This window comes from Saccostrea cucullata, unplaced genomic scaffold (assembly GCF_032062105.1).
Source record: "Saccostrea cucullata isolate Sc308-1 unplaced genomic scaffold, CSIRO_AGI_Scuc_v1 ctg41, whole genome shotgun sequence".
In the NCBI taxonomy this organism is placed as follows: domain Eukaryota; kingdom Metazoa; phylum Mollusca; class Bivalvia; order Ostreida; family Ostreidae; genus Saccostrea; species Saccostrea cuccullata.
In genome coordinates, this window is record NW_026930623.1 from 7,057 (window position 1) to 28,906 (window position 21,850).

General features: G+C 34.4%; 1 protein-coding gene and 1 long non-coding RNA gene across 2 annotated transcripts in view; one reads left to right on the forward strand and one right to left on the reverse strand.

Annotated features, from left to right (window-relative positions):
• Positions 1-1,642: 1,642 nt before the first annotated feature.
• The window catches only part of LOC134229340 (neuroligin-2-like), a 176,459-nt gene continuing 156,251 nt past the window's right edge, over positions 1,643-21,850 (forward strand). Inside the window, exon 1 of the mRNA XM_062711086.1 lies at positions 1,643-2,369. Coding sequence (XP_062567070.1) covers positions 1,976-2,369 — 394 coding nt within the window. The 5' untranslated portion in view covers positions 1,643-1,975. The remainder of the gene's footprint in view (positions 2,370-21,850) is intronic.
• The window catches only part of LOC134229331 (uncharacterized), a 34,315-nt gene continuing 23,013 nt past the window's right edge, over positions 10,549-21,850 (reverse strand). The window contains exon 2 of the long non-coding RNA XR_009984160.1: positions 10,549-10,695. This is a non-coding gene — a long non-coding RNA (uncharacterized LOC134229331). The remainder of the gene's footprint in view (positions 10,696-21,850) is intronic.

The window sequence follows — 21,850 nt, forward strand, 5'->3', positions numbered from 1 at the left end:
TTGAAGTAGGACAATGTTAACTTTCGTACAATTCTCTGTCATCCTTGGATTTTTCAGTAAGGCGTGGTATTCTTGACGCTGCATAATTAGCGTCTCTCACAATGGCGACATAGATTCTCATTAGTTAAGAAATTAATAACATCAAAAACTGACAACGTTGAGACGACTTAAGCCCCAACTCTTTGCCGTACGAAACGCTATCATTGGATTCTTGCTACACTCTTTGACATTCCTCCGAATTAATATTCCATGTATATTTTAACAGTAAATGAAAGGCTGTGTAATTTTCAGACGCTAATTATGTAATGTTGAAAATGCCACACTAACTGAAAGTCCAAGAATAACAGAGAATTGTAAAATCTTTTACTTGCTGATCCTGATAATGTGTTTTTTAAAATTCTGTTCTTGATGCTAGTTGGACAATGATGCTTATTTTGTTTATACTCAGTTATGTAACATAATTAGTTCTATCACTAGAATCTAGAATGTATCTAGAAGGGATGTTCCCCATTGGGGTATCTTTCAGGTTGTCTTACAATTGTACAGCTATAAGATTTTTTTCTCTAAAAGAGAGAGTATTAGAAATGTTTACCTTACCATTTGAGTGAAAAGTCTTCCTGACGTCGATAACATTCTTTGCTTTAATCAACAAAAATTTAATAAAAGGAATAATTTGAAACTCTAAATGTTTAAAACTCCCTGTGTAGGATATTGTGTAAGCAATGTTCAACTACATGATATGTAATAAAAATACACACACAGACAAAAGGTTTCATAGACGCAGATCATAGGCATAGGGGACGTTTAATTATTGTACTCGACTGGTAATTAGAGGAAGAAAAATATTCTGTTCCAACATCTGTGATGATTAACAATGCAAGGTCAGAACATCTGATCTGTTTATCTATGTTTTGTTATCAGAAAGGAAGGGGAACATGAAACAAAATTTAGTGTAGTGAAATTGTGTTCGTTAATTTAAAAAAAAAATGATAAGCATACATACATCTATCATTTATAGTTTCATTATTTTGCCATGCCTCTGAAGTTCTTCTTGCATGATTTTTGTGCATGATAATTGTAATACATGTACACGACATGATTTTTATTGTATGTAATTCTTTTAAGTATCATACCTGTACATGCACAGTTATTTGTAAATAAAGAGAGTGTGAAAAAAATGTAGACGTTGAACTTACTGAAATATATCAAATTTCAGAACTTGAATCTTCAGTTTTTGTCTGCAGGATCTCTGAGACATTTTGTGCCTCTGGTTGTACCCCTGTACTTTGCGTGTTGTGTGGAGTAAACTGGAGTGTTTATTTATGTACAGTGGTCTGTCTCACAAGTTGTCAGAGAAGGAACGCGACAAAAATCGATGATTGGAGCAATCGCTCTATTTCTGATTGGGGTAGTTCCCGAATTGATTCCGTAATACTTGATCTCGCCTAGCGTATTTTGCTTTCATTACAAATGTCATAAACGGTATATTATTTGCTATTAACGCACTGTCGGATTGTACTGGTCACATCTATGTAGATCTCTTTTCAATTAATCCTGTATTAATCACGTGTACACCATTCGGAAATAATAATTTCAAAAAACATGTGCAAGGTGTATTTCAAGTCGGTATTATATAATATAAAAAAAAATATTGTTTTTAAATGAATGTTAAGAATAGATTTCTCTGAGGAAGACTGGAGCATTAAACATACACGGGCAAGTGATTAACGAAAAGGTGTAATTGATTCGCGCTTAACCTAGTTAATGGTGGCGGAAAATGTGCTTGTGATTTTTTGGTGTCCTCGGAAAGCTCGGGAACACCTCTAGGAATGAAAATTAGCAGATTATAAAAAAGAGAACTGTGCTGTGTTAAAGTGGTTACGCATGTGTTTTGCATCCGACTTGAAGATGGATATTACTAAGTGTATCTCGGTGTAATCTTTCCAGATTTTTTGATAGACAGATAAACATCACCATGTATTTGCTGCAAAACTTTGTTTTTATTTTCGTTGTGATAATCTGCATGGGAAATAACAATTTCAAAATAAGGGACGGAGGGAAAATTTTTGAATTTCAAGATGGTGAGGTAATGGGAACCAGAGTTGTATTTGACGATAAAGCCTTAGTTTCTGTGGAAAGGATCCCAGGCATTGCATACGCTACCACCCGAGGCACAAGGCTGAGGCTGATGCCACCCACTGGTCCATTGGAGAAATGGTTGAATGTTCGAGTCGCGATCAACAACAGACCACCATGTCCACAAACATCGTATATCGGAACAAATTCAGGCCCTGGTCGAGCCAAAATGCGTCCGACTTTGACATTTCCGGAGGACTGTCACTCTCTTAACTTGTATATACCAACAAAAGGTAAGTGTTTTCATCAATATCTCTACCGAGCGTCTGTAAGAATGGTCAAAGTCAAGCGGTGATGAATATATTTGCATATTGCTAAACAGAATAAAAAGAAAGGGTCCATTAATAAGATATTATCTGGGTGAAGACCACGCTGCAACATACAATTGGTATATAATCAATCAACTCCTACATATGCAGTGATGCAAACTAATTCAAACACTCAATATGTTGTATCAGAAAAGCTTGGATCATGCAGTAAGTTTTCTCTATCCGTCAGTCGAAGACAGAGTGTCCTCAGACACTCAAATCAGACTTCCTAACACCATTTGTTCGCCACTATTAGATTTCTACTGCTTATCCGATGTCGGGGCTCCACTTCTGTATAAACTTAGTTTTAGAGGGTGTGAAAGTGAAAGTTTCTTACTGAATCTGACAAAGACAGTTGGAGTTGGTTTATTATAGACAAGTGTGATTGGAGGATAACCGATTATTACTAAGAAATTACATAAGAATATTACATTTAACCTTTGTTTTAACAATCGATGCTTGCTTAGGTTCTTTCATATTGATAATGGTATTTTGTCGTCACAATAGTAATGTAAGGCTGCTAGTAACAGTACTATAATTAATTTTATTCATATACAGTCAAGTTAATAAACCTTTTTCTTTTATTATACCCCCCCCCCCGCTTGAAAAGTGGGAGGGTATATAGTAATCGGTATTTCCGTCCGTCTGTCTGATACGCTTTGGGGTACCCATCTCTTATCCGCAACTCCTCTCATACCAGTGAAGGAAATTTAATGAAACTTTCACAGATTCTTAATTACATATTGCCATTGTGCACCTCCTATTTTACTTTTTGATCTGACATATATTTCTGATTTTCAAGAGCAAAACATGGACACTGCCATTATATTCATATGGGAGGCGGGGGTATAATTTAGTGAGCTCATTGCTCACAGTACCTCTAGTTTAAAATGAATTTGAATGTTTTAATAGTATACAATTTTAAATAATGTACTTTTTAATAGTTGTAAAAAATGAATAAAATTGTGCTTATAAATAAATTCCTAAATTGTGTATAAATATATAAACGATTATTTTATCTTCCTTTCCAACCTACGAAAGGTATTTATTAATATACTTTAAATACAGTATCTATGTCCAACAATTTTACGTGTTAATACGTTATAACAGTACTGATTTTTACGTTCGTGTGATACGATTATCATATATGTTACGAAATAAGAGTTAAAAAAACAAAGCTGAGAGTATTTATGAGAAGCAAAGCATACATTAGTCAGCCTCATGTTGGTTTTACTTTTCGAACTTTATTTTTTATATATTCTCATGAAAATATTTCCCTTACAAAAGAATCAAATAGCCAAATATTGAAATCACACTACATTAACAGTAAAATCAACCAAATCTATTGAATTACAAATAAGGTGTATGCAAATAAATGAGGCATTTCAAAGAATTTTACAGTTCACTAAGTAACTATATAAGCATCAAAGAGTAGTCCGTATGTTTGAACAAAAATGTCCCTGACACTATCATTGATACATTGAGTGGAATATCGTTCCCTGTTTTCCTCCATTTCACCCATTCTCAGATACTCCGAACCAAGGACCCGAGTTAATTGAATCACGATCTACTTTGTCACCCCGTAATTCTAAATGAATAAGTCAGGCACATGGCTAATGATTTCTTTGAGAGACACGTGGTATCTATGAATATTCCTTTAAAACAAATCAGATTTCTTAGGCATGTTCTAAGCTGGAGAAATACAGGCCAATGGGGGCCAGTATCTATTATGTGAGGTATTGCTCGGATGTTCCCAGCAGTCGGAATTCTTCACAACTGCCTTATTACGGGTTGTCATTTAGGCGTTATAAAGATACTGATTTATTTTCAGCCCGTTAAGGCTTTATATAGGAAGACCCTTCTATTGTGGATTCTCTCTTTCTTCGTAAATCCGTCCTGCCACTTCCGGTTTGATTTATCTGTTCGCAGCACAGATCAATGACGCATTTCGGCGATAACCCCACGGATACTGTGAATGCGACTGAAGCACTCAAGCATTGATAAAGTGGGGGAGAGTTTTTATACAAGAAAAGATATTTATAAAGATAATCCTTTAAAAAAAAATAACAGGACTATATTGCAAGAGATTATGAAGACGAACGAGAATCCATGGATCATTATTTCTTGCTGTAATATCAGAATACAAGTTCGTGACAGTACTGCATATAGCTGGAATGTGCATTTGTTGTCTGTTAAGATGAAGAGTGCTTTCGGGAGATAAAATAAGTTACATACAGAGATTTTTTTGTTCGTCAAGAGAATACAATATTTTGATGGTGAATCAAATTTCTTTTGATTGCACATACTGACTGTTTTTCTGCATTAGTGGTTTGTACTGTGTACCAAACATTCGTTTTCCCTTTTTTTTTCTAGTCGCAATTAAATTTCAATTCATTTTCAAAATTAAAATTTGGAAGTAAATTGTCTCTAAATTGTAATCATGTTCCTTTTTAAGTTTTCAAATTTCATACTTGTTATCAAGTCCTGAAATGATAATTATTGTCGGAATTTTGAATTAGTCTTACATTCTCTGACTAGTTCGAAGATATAGCAAATCTTTTTATCATAGTATATGCTAGGATGGACGCTTTCATATCAGTGAAATAATTATATAGGTAAAGATCTTCACAGAATCTTGAAGGTTGATGAACGGGAATTACTGCATTTCTAGATGCAGAGTCATAAAATTTGTTACTGTCTTTATCAAGACTTTCAAATGTTTTGACAAGATTTTTCAAATGTTGAAGGGATTCAGGAATATCAGTTTCTACCAATATTTGATTGACATGAAGTTATATTATACTTTATTAATCAACCTTTGTCAGGTACATGTATTATGCTAAGGATAAACTGAGAAGTTGGGGTAAGTTTAAAGCTGCCAAAGTCAATCTACGTGAAAATTAAGTTTTGTCTATATTCTATTCTACCGCGGGTGTTGTACATGGGATTTATACAAGGCCAGTATTGTTGGAACGAATTGATAATGTGCAATTTTTGATTTTGAAAATCTATTTCAGTAAACGTAGCTCTGTTAAGCCACAGGCTAAGGAAAATTTCTTGGCCTCACTCACAGATTGCTTCAAGTCGTTTATACTTTAAATATTTAACATTTAAAAAGCCCCCATCATCTTATAGCATTGTTATGTTGCAAGCATTACAATTAATGAGGAAAATGTTGACAAATCAAAACGGGGTTCATTTTATTCATTCGTCAGGTAGAAATTTGCAATTTCAAAATCAATTTATCTTGTGGCCATTGAAACTTTTGTTTTAAGTTGTGGCCATTGAAACGTTTGTATGGTTTACTGTATCTTAATATGTAGTCAAAGAGGAAAGAAATTATTTGGTTAAGAACATCCGGATATTTGCATATACCTGGGTATGAGTATTGACATTGTTTGAAGTTTGTGCTTCTTGTCATGATTGAGTGATAATTTAACAACTCGTCGAATTAAAACGACTTGCATGTTGAAAAGTAAAAGTTAAACTTTTTGATTGATAAATTGTTTAACGTCCCTCTCAAGAATTTTTCACTCATATGGAGACGCCACCAATTGCCGGTGGAGAGCTGCAAATTTTATCCTATACCCTTACGATACATGTATTTGTGGCTAATCATTGGTAACATAAGGATTTTCGGCAACAAGGCGTTGACAGAAATATACTTCGATGAAACCTTTTCCCCTGACCAAAATTAACATCTAGAGCTATTCTGCTTGTAGCTGTAGGTCTGAAGCTCTCTGCTTGAGAAAATTCGGACGGATAAAACAGAAAGCTAACAGATCCAAGCGTTGTGAAAACCTTCGATTTTCGCCGCCGGTTTTTTTGTCGCTCATTTCAGGTATTTTTAGGTTTTATTTCTTATATTGTATGTTTTCCCCAGCTTTATATAAATGATATCCGATAATTAACCATACATTTAATTCCTAATGTTTATTTACCTTTCCATCGATTACGAGGGATGTTTGTGAAAGTGGAGGAAGAAATGGAAATCTTTTAAACTGACATTCCAAAACCATGAAAGGACTGTTTCGGACTGTTGAATGGTAAAGAAAGTATGAAGAATTGGAGTAAAATGTAAGATTAATTTTCGGAAACCACTCTAATAGCGAAGGAAAGCATAAACTGCAAGAAATAATACCTTAGGTGAGCGACAAAAAAAAGTCGACGTAAATCGAAGGTTTTTACAAGGCATGGATCTGTAGCTCTGTGCTTCATCTGTACGAATTTTCTCAAGCAGAGAGATATATTTCTGCATCTATTCTGCTTGATCATAATTTTATTAAGTCATCATCTATGATCTATCTTTCATTCTCTATTTTGCATAAACACAAGATTGTAATGTATGTTTTGACGAGGCATATATTCATCTCTGTTTCATGTTATGGTGCAGGTTGCTCCATCGTTGCGCTTTGAGTTTAATTTCTAATTTGCTTCCAGTAAATTGTTTACCCAAAGTCGACATACAGATGAAGTCAGAGGGCAATTACCCAATATATCAGCATGTTTAACGCTTAAAATTACAAATATTTAACTAAGTTAACAGGTCTCCAATAAAGTTGGATTCCGTCGTGTTCCCACAATTACTCTGCTAAAGGATTAACATGTTATTCGCCTATTTTACCCGACCTCATTAACCACATAGCTATTAGACAATTGTTCTCAGGAATTGATTAAAAAAGCGGAGATTAGAAATACATGTTCAATGAATTGAGTAGGAGAGAAAAATCCAATATAAAACATCTCTGGTCATATAATTGTAGTGATTTATGGGCTATTGGATTCTGGTCTTTCATAAAGTACCACTGACTGACTCCAAAGAAAAGACGACCATTGGCTTTAATACGATAAACGCAGGCATTTGCTCTTAAAAGCAAACCGAATTGTTAACGAGTCTCTTTTTTTTATATTTATGAAATTATTTCTATTCATGTGCACGTGCATATTGGCGTTCTGTTTTATGTTTACTTTCGCCGCTTTAACGGTGAAGGTGGAGAAAAGGTATGAGCTGGTGTTAATTTAATTACTTCTTCTGACGCAACATACAAGGATTCAAATGTTTAATTAAAATAATTTCCTGGAAAAACTTTTCTTGAAAGTAACATTATTAACAGTGTATTAGAGTTTCTTAAGGTCTTTATATTGTAAGGGATGAGGTTTTATTGACTTAGTGTTAATTACAGATGTATATTTATAGACAAGTAAGTGACACTTAATCTTTGTAGACGCTTCAAGAGAATACTTTCTCGGAGATTTATTTTTTTCATTACAAAAGCTAGTTAGAGATAATTAGAAGACGGAGTAATTGCAGGGCTACTTTTATGCAGAGATTCAGTGTTGTTTATTAGTGTCTAGCGAACGCTAACGTGTCTAAGGATGAACATGCAAATAAACTTATTTAATAAACCCCCTACATGTATTTAAGTGTAAAGGACTTTTTATCAGCATATTAAAATACTTACTTTCAGCTTGTTTAAAAAATCCGACTCTGCAAAGCAGATTTCTTTCTGCCATGCAGACAACACTTACTAATGAGATAAAGCACTGCAAGGAAGAAAAAAAGTTGTTTTTTAAATATTTTTTTTAGCTTGTCTTTATTAGTAATATCTCCAAAACCGTCCAAAGATAAACTTTTTCTATTAACATACTAATTCTGATAAAATAAGCCTCAACCGGAGTAAGCTGTCTGATATTTAACAAAAATCTAAAACGTCTAATATTCCAAGTGAACAATTAAGATGTCGATGAACAGACATTATAATTTTCAGATTATAACTTATAACAAACATTTTAAAAAAAACAGTCGAAGAAGAAACTGACTTATAAATTTGATAGTGAATTCAAATCATAAACAGGACAAACCATGGACTGTTAGGAATACTAGAGATGGGGTCGAGTGAAGTGCCAAATAGGAGAACATCCTCTTTTCACCGTCACACCCGCCTTGAGCCATTTATATTAACAAGGTTATTCGAAATGGTAAAAACACGTTTACCTTACAATAGTTGGGGAAATATCGGTCAAGATACGATGCATTAATAGTTTGTATTTGCAAATTAGTGCATTATAAATGTCTTCGAATTTGCTAAGTCCTGACTTAATATTGTTGAAACTCTGTAATGTTAGCTAGTTTGTCAGTAGCCTGTCCCTGTTAAAAAATTGATCGTACAAAGAACATGCTCTTAAATATAATTAGGGATATACATATAGCATTACTTTTGTTTCAGCTAAAATAAATTTGAACTGCCTTATCTATACTGGATTCCGAAACTTCATACGAATCCTTACAAAGATACATAGCGGGTTCCAGTACATCTTCAAATAAGCCTCTTTCTTTACTCCGCACTAAGATATTAACAGAAGTGAAGGAGAAACTTCAAGAGTACTGTGCAACAATATGTTCAAGAAGTGGTGTAAATCAGAATGTGGATATTAAAATTTCCTAGGAACTTTTGGACAATTTAAAATCACAAGATTTTACCAAAATCAACAATTTAAAAACGAACGACTTTTCAACTTTATACACAATCATTCCCCACGATACATTTAAGTCCAGACTTTTTGATATCAGACAGCTGCTTTTATAAATATAAATGGAACTCTTAAATTTACTTACTTTGTCATTTGCAAAATTATTTTGTTAAAAACATTTTGATTGTACATACAAGTACAATGACGTTGACATCAAAAAGATGTTTGAGTTGACAATATCTATGTTGTTTTTGGAGACAAGGTCTTCAAACAATCTATTAGAATTTCCATGGGTACCAATGCCGCCCCGTTATTAGCAGACATATTTTTGTATTCATATGAAGCAGAATTTGTCCAATATCTTATGCGTGAAAAAAAGAAAAACACTTGCTACGCCATCAACTCGACATTTAGATATATCGACGACGTATTATCAATTAACAACGGTAATTTGCGTTCATCTGTCGATACGATATATCCTGGTGAGCTTCAGACAAAAGATACCACAGAGTCTGGCACATCTGTTTCATATTTGGATGTTTTACTTGAAATAGACGTTAATGGCAATCTCACAATCAAATTCTATGATAAATCTGATGGCTTTAACATTTCAATCGTCAACAACTTTCCTTACTTATGCAGCAATATACATGTACCTTCATCACCTGCATACGGAGTTTATATATCTCAGTTGATAACATATGAAAGAGCATATTCTACGTATGAACAATCTCTAAAATGGGGTAAATTATTGACAAACAAGTGAATGAAACAAGGATATCAGCAGTCTCGGTTAAAGTCATCAATTTGTAAATTCTATGGTCTAGTCGATACAATGACCATGTCAGCAAATACCATTGATCATTGCGTCAAATGCTGATTGACGTTTTTCATACTAATTGTTAGTCAATTGATTATACATGGAATTGACGATGGATTTTCCCGTTATTTCCCAATCATTAGAAGGAGCACACGGCGGGTGTGACCGCTAGGCAGGGGATGCTCACTCCTCCATGGCACCTGATCCCACCTTTGATGTTTTGCTCTGCGCAATTGCATTAATCAAAGAACTGAACAACTACATCCTGCATATAATGTAGATTCCCAAATAAAGGCGAATTATCGCGTAATTTAGCGAGAAACACATGTGAAATAAAATTTGCTTTTTTTAAGCGATTAAAAAATCTTTGAAAAATCTCTTGATCAACCGTCCAATTATCCTTCTCGCGATTTGACGTTAAAGAGCCGTTCGTGATAATAAGTACTGGGGGGAAAAAGGAATCTACAATATATCATTAAGTGAACAAAAAGTTGTGTATAATGACTATTATACAAAATTAATTGTATCATAGTACAGTTTGATAAGAATAGTAAGTTCATTAGCAGTATATGTTAACATTTTCTTATTTCAAAGGCTTAGAAGTATGTTTTGATCGCACAGTTCTTTGGCATTATTAGCGCTAAAAGTCGTATAAATTCAAGGCAGAGTGGTTTATCCAATGATATGCCTTATAATATTTTATAAGCGGTCGAATGTGTTCTGTTGCAAAGAATTTTTATAGGTTACATTAGACTCAGCTTCGTGTGTGACACTTCTAAGAGAAAATTATAATTACCTATAATAAATCACTAGTTTTTAGCTCTACTGGTCAGAGACCAGAAGAGCTTATGCGATAGTAATGCGTCCGTCGTCCGTCCGTCTGTCTGTAAACAATTTTTCAAAATGCTACTCCTCCTACAGTTTTGGTCCGATTTCAATATAACTTGGCACACAAGTAAACTACACTAAGATACATAATTTTGTGCATCGGTTTTTGATTTCGATGAACGGTGTTGCCGTGGTTACTAAAAATAGAAATTTCTGTGAAATTCTTTCAAAATGCTACTCCTCCTACAGTTTTGGTCTGATTTCAATGTAACTTGGCACTAAAGTAGACTACACTAAGATACATAATTCTGTGCATCGGTTTTTGATTTCGATGAACGGTGTTGCCGTGGTTACTAAAAATAGAAATTTCTTTGAAATTCTTTCAAAATGCTACTCCTCCTACAGATTTGGTCCGATTTCAATATAACTTGGCACACAAGTAGACTACACTAAGATACATAATTCTGTGCATCGGTTTTTGATTTCAAAGAACGCTCTTGCCGTGGTTACTAAAAATAGAAATTTCTTTGAAATTCTTTCAAAATGCTACTCCTCCTACAGTTTTGGTCCAATTTCAATATTACTTGGCACACAAGAAGACTACACTAAAATACATAATTCTGTGCATCGGTTTTTGATTTCGATGAACGGTGTTGCCGTGGTTACTAAAAATAGAAATTTCTGTGAAATTCTTTCAAAATGCTACTCCTCCTACAGTTTTGGTCCGATTTCAGTATAACTTGGCACAAAAGTAGACTACACTAAGATACATAGTTCTGTGCATCGGTTTTTGATTTCGATAAACGGTGTTGCCGTGGTTACTAAAAATAGAAATTTCTGTGAAAATCTTTCAAAATGCTACTCCTCCTACAGTTTTGGTCCAATTTCATTATAACTTGGCACACAAGTAGACTACACTAAGAGACATAATTCTGTGCATCGGTTTTTGATTTCGATGAACGGTGTTGCCTTGGTTACTAAAAATAGAAATTTCTTTGAAATTCTTTCAAAATGCTACTCCTACAGATTTGGTCCGATTTCAATATAACTTGGCACACAAGTAGACTACACTAAGATACATTATTCTGTGCATCGGTTTTTGATTTCAATGAACAATGTTGCCATGGTTACTAAAAATAGAAATTTCTGTGAAATTCTTTCAAAATGCTACTCCTCCTGCAGTTTTGGTCTGATTTCAGTATAACTTGGCACACAAGTAGAATATACTAAGATACATAATTCTGTGCATTGGTTTTTATTTTGATGAGTGGCAAGGATCATTTTTAGCTCTACTGGTCATAGACCAGAAGAGCTTATCCGATAGTAATGCGTCCGGCGTCCGTCCGTCTGTCTGTCTGTCTGTCCGTCTGTCTGTAAACAATTTTTCAAAACGCTACTCCTCCTACAATTTTAGTCTGATTTCAATATTACTTGGCACACAAGTAGACTACACTAAGATACATAGAATAGTGCATCGGTTTTTGATTTCGATGAACCGTGTTGCCATGGTTACTAAAAATAGAATTCTCTGGGAAATTCCTTTAAAACGCTACTGCTTCTACAGTTTTGGTCTGATTTCAATATAACTTGGCACACAAGTAGACTACACTAAGGTACATAGAATAGTGCATCGGTTTTTAATTTCGATGAATGGTGTTGCCATGGTTACTAAAAATAGAACTTTCTGTGAAATTTCTTTAAAACGCTACTCCTTGTACAGTTTTGGTCTGATTTCAGTATAACTTGGGACACAAGTAGACTACACTAAGATACATAAAATAGTGCATCGGTTTTTAATTTAGATGAACGGTGTTGCCATGGTTACTAAAAATAGAATTCTCTGTGAAATTCCTTTAAAACGCTACTCCTTTTACAGTTTTGGTCTGATTTCAAAATAACTTGGCACACAAGTAGACTACACTAAGATTCATAAAATTGTGCATCGGTTTTTAATTTCGATGAACGGTGTTGCCATGGTTACTAAAAATAGAATTCTCTGTGAAATTCCTTTAAAACGCTACTCCTTCTACAGTTTTGGTCTGATTTCAATATAACTTGGCACACAAGTAGACTACACTAAGATACATAGACTAGTGCATCAGTTTTTGATTTCGATGAACGGTGTTGCCATGGTTACTAAAAATAGAATTCTCTGTGAAATTCCTTTAAAACGCTACTCCTTCTATAGTTTTGGTCTGCTTTCAATATAACTTGGCACACAAGTAGACTACACTAAGATACTTAAAATAGTGCATCGGTTTATAATTTTGATGAACGTAGTTGCCATGGTTACTAAAAATAGAATTTTCTGTGAAATTCCTTCAAAACGCTACTCCTTCTACAGTTTTGGTCTGATATCAGTATAACTTGGCACACAAGTAGACTACACTAAGATACATAGAATAGTGCATCGGTTTTTGATTTCGATGAACCGTGTTGCCATGGTTACTAAAAATAGAATTTTCTGTGAAATTCCTTTAAAACGCTACTCCTTTTACAGTGTTGGTCTGATTTCAAAATAACTTGGCGCACAAGTAGACTACACTAAGATACATAAAATAGTGCATCGGTTTTTGATTTCGATGAACGGTGTTGCCATGGTTACTATAAATAGAATTCTCTGTGAAATTCCTTTAAAACGCTACTCCTTCTACAGTTTTAGTTTGATTTCAAAGTATTATTAAAGTTGGCACACAAGTAGACTACACAAAGATACATAAAATAGTGCAATGGTTTTTGATAAGTACAAACCAGTAGAGCTACAGTCTCGACAGAGACTTCTGGTTCTATTTATTGCTGATTTAAAGTCTCAAGTCCCAACTGCTACTTTTCTCTTCCTTTGTTTTAAGTATAAACCAGTAGAGCTACAGTCTCGACAGAGACTTCTGGTTTTATTATTGGTATCAAACCAATTAACAATGCACATAGTTATCATGAGGAAGGATACTTCTTTCCAATGTATGAATTTCAGGGCCGTGGGTCAGGGGTTCCGGTGTTAGGGCGGGGCCCTAATGAGCATTAGCTCACCTGAGCCGAAGTCTCAAGTGAGCTTTTCTGATCACATTTTGTCCAGCGTCCGTCTGTCTTTCCATCTGTCTGTAAACTTTTCACTTTTTAGCTCACCTGAGCTGAAAGCTCAAGTGAGCTTTTCTGATGACATTTTGTCCGGCGTCCGTCTGTCCGTCTGTCTGTCTGTCTGTCTGTCTGTTTGTAAACTTTTCACATTTTCGACTTCTTCTCAAGAACCGCTGGGCCAATTTCAACCAAACTTGCCACAAAGTATCCTTGGTGAAGGGGATTCAAGCTTGTTCAAATGAAGGGCAACGCCCTCATTCACGGGGAGATAATTGGGAATTAATGAAAATTTGGTGGCATATTTTAAAAATCTTCTTCTCAAGAACCACTGTGCCAGGAGAGATGAAACTTATGGGGAAACATCCTCAGGTAGTGTAGATTTAAGTTTTTTCAAATCATGACCCCCAGGGGTAGGGCGGGGCCAAAATGACCGACCAAAGTTTTACATAGAAATATATAGGAAAATTCTTTAAAAATCTTCTTCTCATGAATGACACAGCCATAATTCATCATATTCATATGGAAGCATGCTCAGGTAGTGTAGATTCAAGTTTGTTCAAATCATGACCCCCGGGGGTAGGGCAGAGCCAAAATGGCCGACCAAAGTTTTACATAGAAATATATAGGAAAATTCTTTAAAAATCTCCTTCTCAAGAATGACAAAGCCATAATTCATCATATTTATATGGAAGCATGCTCAGGTAGTGTAGATTCAAGTTTGAACAAATCATGACCCCTGGGGGTAGGGCGGGGCCAAAATGGCCAACCAAAGTTTTACATAGAAATATTTAGGAAAATTCTTTAAAAATCTTCTTCTCAAGAATGACAAAGCCATAATTCATCATATTCATATGGAAGCATGCTCAGGTAGTGTAGATTCAATTTTGTTCAAATCATGACCCCCGGGGTAGGGCAGGGCCAAAATGGCCGACCAAAGTTTTACATAGAAATATTTAGGAAAATTCTTTAAAAATCTTCTTCTCAAGAATGACAAAGCCATAATTCATCATATTTATATGGGAGCATGCTCAGGTAGTGTAGATTCAAGTTTGTTCAAATCATGACCCCCAGGGGTAGGGCAGAGCCAAAATGGCCGACCAAGCTTTACATAGAAATATTTAAGAAAAATTGTTAAACATCTTCCCAAGAATGACAAAGCTATAATTCATCATATTTATATGGAAGCATGCTCAGGTAGTGTAGATTCAAGTTTGTTCAAATCATGACCCCTGGGGGTAGGGCGGGGCCAAAATGGCCGACCAAAGTTTTACATAGAAATATTTAGGAAAATTCTTTAAAAATCTTCTTCCCAAGAATGACAAAGCCATAATTCATCATATTTATATGGAAGCATTGTCAAGTAGTGTAGATTCAAGTTTGTTCAAATCATGACCGCAGGGGTAGGGCGAGGCCAAAAATGGCCGACCAAAGTTTTTAAAGATATATATAGGAAAATTCTTTAAAAATAATTTTCTAAAAAATAGCAAATACATGATTGCTCATGGGACTACTTTTTGATTTAAACTTTACAATAAAAAGCCATTTTCTAATTTTTCCTACCCTTAGTGCTCAGGTGAGCGATGTGGCCCATGGGCCTCTTGTTCGACTTCTTCTCAAGAACCACTGAACCAATTTCAACCAAACTTGCCCCAAAGTATCCTTGAGTGAAGGGAATTCAAGTTTGCTCAAATGAAGGGCCTCGCCCTCCTCAAGGGGAGATAATTAAGAATTAGTGAAAAAATAATGGCTTTTTTAAAACCTACTTCTCAAGAACCAATGGGCCAGAAACGATGAAACTTAAATGGAAATATCCTCAGGTAGTGTAGATTCAAGTTTGTGCAAATCATGACCCCGGCGTTAGGGCATGGCCACAATTGACGAATAAAGTTTTACTTTAGGAATATATAGGAAAAAATTAAACTTCTTCTTTTCAGTGATCACTGAGCCAGGAAAGATGAAACCTATGTGGAAACATCCTCAGGTATAGTAAATTCAAGTTTGTGCAAATCATGACCCCTTGGGTAGGGCAGGGCCACAATTGACGATCAAAATTAATGTTTACATAGGAATATATAGGAAAAATATTTAAAGTTCTTCTTTCCAAGAATTACTGAGCCAGGAAAAATGAACCTATGTGGAAACATCCTCAGGTAAAGTAGAATCAAGTTTGTTCAAATCATGACCCCCTGGGGTGGTGCCGGACCATAATTGAAGATCAAAGTTTTACGTAGGAATATATCGGGAAAATATATAAGCTTCTTATTCTCAAGAATCACTGGGCCAGGAAAGATGAAACTTTTGTGAAAACATCCTTAGGTATATTAGATTAACGTTTGTTCAAATCATGACCTCCGGGGTAAGAGCGCGGCCATCATTGACCATAACATCCGAGTTTTGCACAGGAAAAAATAGGAAACTTCTTCTCAAGAATAGCAAAGCCAAGATAAGTTATATTTATATAAAAGTATCCTCAGGTAGAGTAGATTCAAGATTATTTAAGTCATGACCCCCGGGGAAGGGCGAGGACACAATGGATGGTCAGTTTTTAACATAGGTGTATATAGGGAAACTCTTTAAAAATTTGATGAGAAACAGAAAAGTCATGATTGGTTATATTTATATAGAAGCATTCTCAGGTAGTGTAGATTCAAGATTGTACAAATCATGATCCCCCAGGGGTATAGCGGAGTCACAATGGGGAATCCAAGTTTTACATAGGAATAAATAGGAAGATATCATTAAAAATCATCTTCATGAGATTAGCAAAGTCATGGTTAGTCATATTCATATGGAAGTAGAGGTAGAGTAGATTAAAATTTGTTCAAATCATGACCCCTGGGATTAGGGTGGTGCCACAATGGACGATCAAAGTTTTACATAGGAATATATAAGAAAGATCTTCTCAACATGCTCAAGAACAGCAAAGTCATGATTGATTATGTTTTTATGGAAACATCCTCAGGTATATGTGTAGTTACATATTTGTTAAAATCATGACTCCAAGGGGAAAGGGGGGATGGGGGGGGGGGGTAGGGTAGGATGACAATATTTTAATGGAATATTTTAAATTTTAAACCTATATCAGCGGGTGTTCCTCAAGGCTCTGTAGTAGGTCCTTTCCTATTCCCCCTGTATATTAATGACATAACTGATAATTTAGTTAATAATACAAGGCTATTTGCAGATGATACATCACTGTTTATATTGGTAGATAATGATGGTAATGCACAGCAATATCACTTACATCTGATTTTAAATATATAAAATCAATAAATGGGCCTCAACATGGGCTGTGGATTTTCATCCAACCAAAACCTGTAACGTAAATTTTACAAGAAGTTCAAATAACCACCCCCAGTACATTTTGGCTGTAATGGTAGCATTATTAGTGAATCTAGAACACATTGTCATCTTGGACTTCTTTTCCAAAGTGATGCCAAATGGTCATCTTATTTAAATAATTTATACGAAAAAGCTTCTAAGAAATCTTCTTAGAATGTTGTTAGATAGAAGTGCTTTGGTAAAATTCTATTTTGCTTTTATTCGACCCATTTCAGAATATGGTAGCATTGTTTGGGATAATTGCTCACAAAAACTTTCAAATCTTTTAGAAAATATTCAAGTAGAAGCTGCCCGAATAATAACAGGACTTAGGAAAATTTCATCAAGAAATGCTTTGTATTTCGAATTAGGTTGGGAACCACCAAATAAGAGAAGGGAAAGACAAAAACTTTTGTTATTCTATGAAACTGTTTATGGTATAGCCCCTCTCTATTTACAAGAAATCGTCCTACCTTTTATGCCACCAAATCATGGTTACAATCTTAGAAATATTGATAATTTTAATTTTGTCATACCTCAAGCAAGGACAGTCTCATATTTCAACAGTTTTCTGCCTTCCTTCAAATATGGAACAATTTACCACTAGAAACAAAATGTATTGAATCTTATTCATGTTTTAAGAATGTCTTAAAGAAACCTACTGCAGATAGTATAAAGGATGTCAAGATCTTTCATTATGGCAATCGCAAGGAAAACATTATACGTTGTCAACTAAGAAATGAATCTAGCAATTTAAATGCTCATCTGTATAATCAGTATCTAAGTGAAATAGCATCTTGTACTAAGTGTGGACATCTGAACGAGGATAATTATCATTTTTTTTCTTAGGATGCCCTGCATATATTAATCAGAGAATGATACTTTTTGAAAGTCTTCAGAGTGTAATAGAATTAGAAATTATGTCTCCTGTTCAAATTTTGAATACTTTGCTATTTGGTGAAATGCAATTACCTTATAAAATAAACTGTTCAATTTTTGAAGCAGTCCAACTGTACATCAAGTCTTCAAAAAGATTTTGATAGTATTTTGTAATCAAGTAAAAAAATTAATAAAATAAATCCAGATATTTCTCATATTTATATTTACCTCAAGTCTCGGCATTTCCATGTTCCATGTATATGTAGTATTTTTCCATGGAAATTAGTCTTGCACTTTATGAATTTTTTTCTTTACTCAGTGTTATTGCTTGATCAAAATTTATTTATTTTTTAATGTCACTATTTCCTTCTGTTTTGTATTTTTCTTCACATATTTGTTCTTTGCACTTTAGTTGTTTACTTATTCTGTTTCGCTGTTTGTTTGCACTTTTTAAATATTTTTTGGTCATATTGTATAGCGAGTATACCATGTATACCTACTTAGTAATAACGCTTCTGTATAATCTAATTCGATTCATTTTTTTCTTTTCTTTTTTCCCACCTTAGATAACAAAAGAAATTAATGTAACTTATAAGGAATTTTTTCATCATTGTAAAACATTGTCAATTCTTAACATTTGTAACCTTGACCTTGGAGAGGACTTATATAGGCCGTGCCTGATGGCCAATCCAAATATGTAATCTTACTTACATAATAAAATATTGATTAAATTAGTGCTCAGGTGAGCGATGTGGCCCATGGGCCTCTTGAATGGTCAATATGCATGACTTCTTTGAAAATATTCTCCTTCGCTCCTGGGTAATATGCCAATGATCTAAATACATATTTATGATGAAGAAAGATGCTTCTTCCAAAATGGTTAATTTCAGAGTACCTGGGTCAAGGGTACTGGGGGAGGGGGGGGGGTTACTTAGTCTAAAAATAAATTAAGGCTCTCAAGTCTGCTCTTTGGTATTAATGAATCATAATTTATTATAAAATTTGCAAAATTTTGAAATATGTAGCCCCAGGGTCAGTGGTTCCTGTGGTATGGGGTGCACAACTGGTGGTTATAAAGTGGAAATGCATCTTTGTTACTCAGATCTACCTCTTGGTATTAAGTAACCAAAGTAAGCATGCTAAGTGTATAATTATGATAAAGGATTTCATGGCTTTTGATTCCAAACAAGAACCAAATTCAATTGCTGGAAAGTTGTAACCTGATGCTCAGGTGACCTACAAGGCCCGTGGGCCTCTTGTTCTTAAATTCCTTTGTTTCCTAGCTATTTGAAGGCTGGTGTTTTTGCTCAAATTAATTTTTTCATTGCAGTTTTAGCATTTGATAGTTTCAATGGAAATATTTTTTGTAAATTTACGCACTTTTCCGTAAATGTTAATTTTTACGTCCCTTTCTCTTCGTCCTTTTTGTCATTTCGTCATATCCAGAAAGTAACACTTCACAATCTTAAGTTCAGTACATATGCATTATCTTGCGATGTTTGAATGAACTTCAAACATCTAAATCTTATCTTTCAAACCGTTGAAATTTTTTTGAAATTTTGATTCAAACATTTAAATTTTAGAAACAAACACTTTAAGACTTCAATATCCAAAAATATCAAATTTCCAACCCGTTCTGAATTTTAAATATCAGTTCAATATTCTAATTATCTAAAAGCTTTTGTGTTCACCAAGTGTTTTTGACAAACCAGGTATTGTTTCTCCATGGGATTTTTATTTTTGTCACTGAATATCTTAACCAGAAGTCTCTTTCGAGACTGAAGCTCTACTGGTTTGTACTTATAGCAAAGGAAGAGAATAGTACTTAAGCAGTTGGGAATTGAAACTTTACAACAGCAATAAATAGAATAATGATCCTTGATAAAGTCTCTTTATGTTTTTAGTGTAGTCTACTTGTATGCCAAGTTATATTGAAATCAGACCAAAACTGTAGGAGGAGTAGCATTTTGAAACAATTTTACAGAAATTTCTATTTTTAGTAACCGCGGCAACAACGTTCATCGAAATCAAACACCGATACACAAAATTATGTATCTTAGTGTAGTCTACTTGTGTGCCAAGTTATATTGAAATCGAACCAAAACTGTAGGAGGAGTAGCATTTTGAAAAATTTCACAGAAAATTCTATTTTTAGTAATCACGGCAACACCGTTCAACGAAATCAAAAACCGATACACAGAATTAAGTATCTTAGTGTAGTCTACTTGTGTGCCAAGTTATATTGAAATCAGGCTAAAACTGTAGGAGGAGTAGCATTTTGAAAGAAATTTCACAGAAATTTCTATTTTTAGTAACCACGGCAACATCGTTTACTAAAATCAACAAGCTAATTCAGAGAATTCGTGTCCCCCGCTTAGGGAAAAAGTCGGCTCCCCCTGACTGAATTTGTAGAATTATTAAATGTATACATGTATATTGAAGGAAATAAAAACATGTATGTCAATATGCATATAAAGATTTGATTGCTTATTCTTTATTATGTGTATACAAGATTTTTTTTTATGGAATATTTATCACACTGTAATGATGATTTTATAACCTCATAAATTTTTCATTTCACATGCTGAATACTATCATTTAGTCAAAAAAAAGGTATTTTAAAAAAAAAAAGAATGGATCGACCGAGAATCGATCCCGGGACCTCTCACGTACGAAGCGAGAGACATAACCACTACACCACGGTGTCGCTTTACAAGGTGAGAAGTATATGCAGAACTGAAGTCACATACATGTATATATTCATGTTTTCATGTTCGGTATTCTCAAAATTTTACACAATCCATGGTGTGTGATTTATTTAGCCTTTACTAAACAGTTCTAATAGATGTAATAAGAACACAAAGTCCGCTGAGAACCTGTTTTATACGCAATAACTCTCCTCATGCCCCTGCGCTAAAAATAGCGACAAGTAATACTATAAATACTGATAAAACAAACGGGGCGGGGCACTTTGAGAGGGGCGAGAGATGTCCTACGGAGTTTTGGTATAAAATTACATTGCATAAGCTCAAAATCTTCTTGAAATATCGCCCGGAAATGATAGTGTTACACACAGACAGAATGTATAAATTTACGACCTTGAACTTTGACCTTTTGACCTCAAAATCAATAGGGGTCTTCATTAGGCCACAGGGAGTTGTTATGTAAAATTTCATTGCAATAGCTCAAATGGTTCTAGAGATATCGTGTGGAAACGAAAGTGTTTTAACAGACAGAATTTGCTTATTTATGACCTTGACCTTTTGACCTCAAAATCAATAGGGGTCTTCTTTAGTGCATAGGGAGTTGCTATGCTAAATTTCATTGCAAAAGCTCAAAGGGTTCTCGAGATATCGTGTGGAAACGAAAGCGTTACAGACAGACAGAAAGACGGACGGACGGACGGACGGACAAACCCAAATTAATATCCCCCACTTTTCAAGCGGGAGACAAAAACCGATACATAGAATTATGTATCTTAGTGTAGTCTACTTGTGTACCAAGTTATATTGAAATTAGACCAAAACTGTAGGAGGAGTAGCATTTTGAAAAATTGTTTACTGACAGACGGACGGACGCATTACTATCGCATAAGCTCTTCTGGTCTCTGACCAGTAGAGCTAAAAACTAGTAGAGTCAAAGGTTGCATTTTTTATTTCAAAAATGAATTTAGGTGAAAAAAAACACAATTTATAATCTATGAAACGCGATTTATTTAAATTGTTTATTTTACAGGGACGTCCTATCTTTGAAAAATAACTAAAGTTTAATTTTTTGGAGTCTGAACTTATCAAAAAATACGTCATATATGACTTTAAGATTTATTAAGTGTAGACCTTCTAAACAAGCAATAGATTTAAAACTCATCAAAGTTTAAAATACAAAAAATCGTTCTTTGAAATTTGATTTTTTATATAAAGTAAAAATCTAACACTTCGAAATTTAACAAGCTAATTCAGAGAATTCGTGTCCCCCGCTTAGGGAAAAAGTCGGCTCCCCCTGACTGAATTTG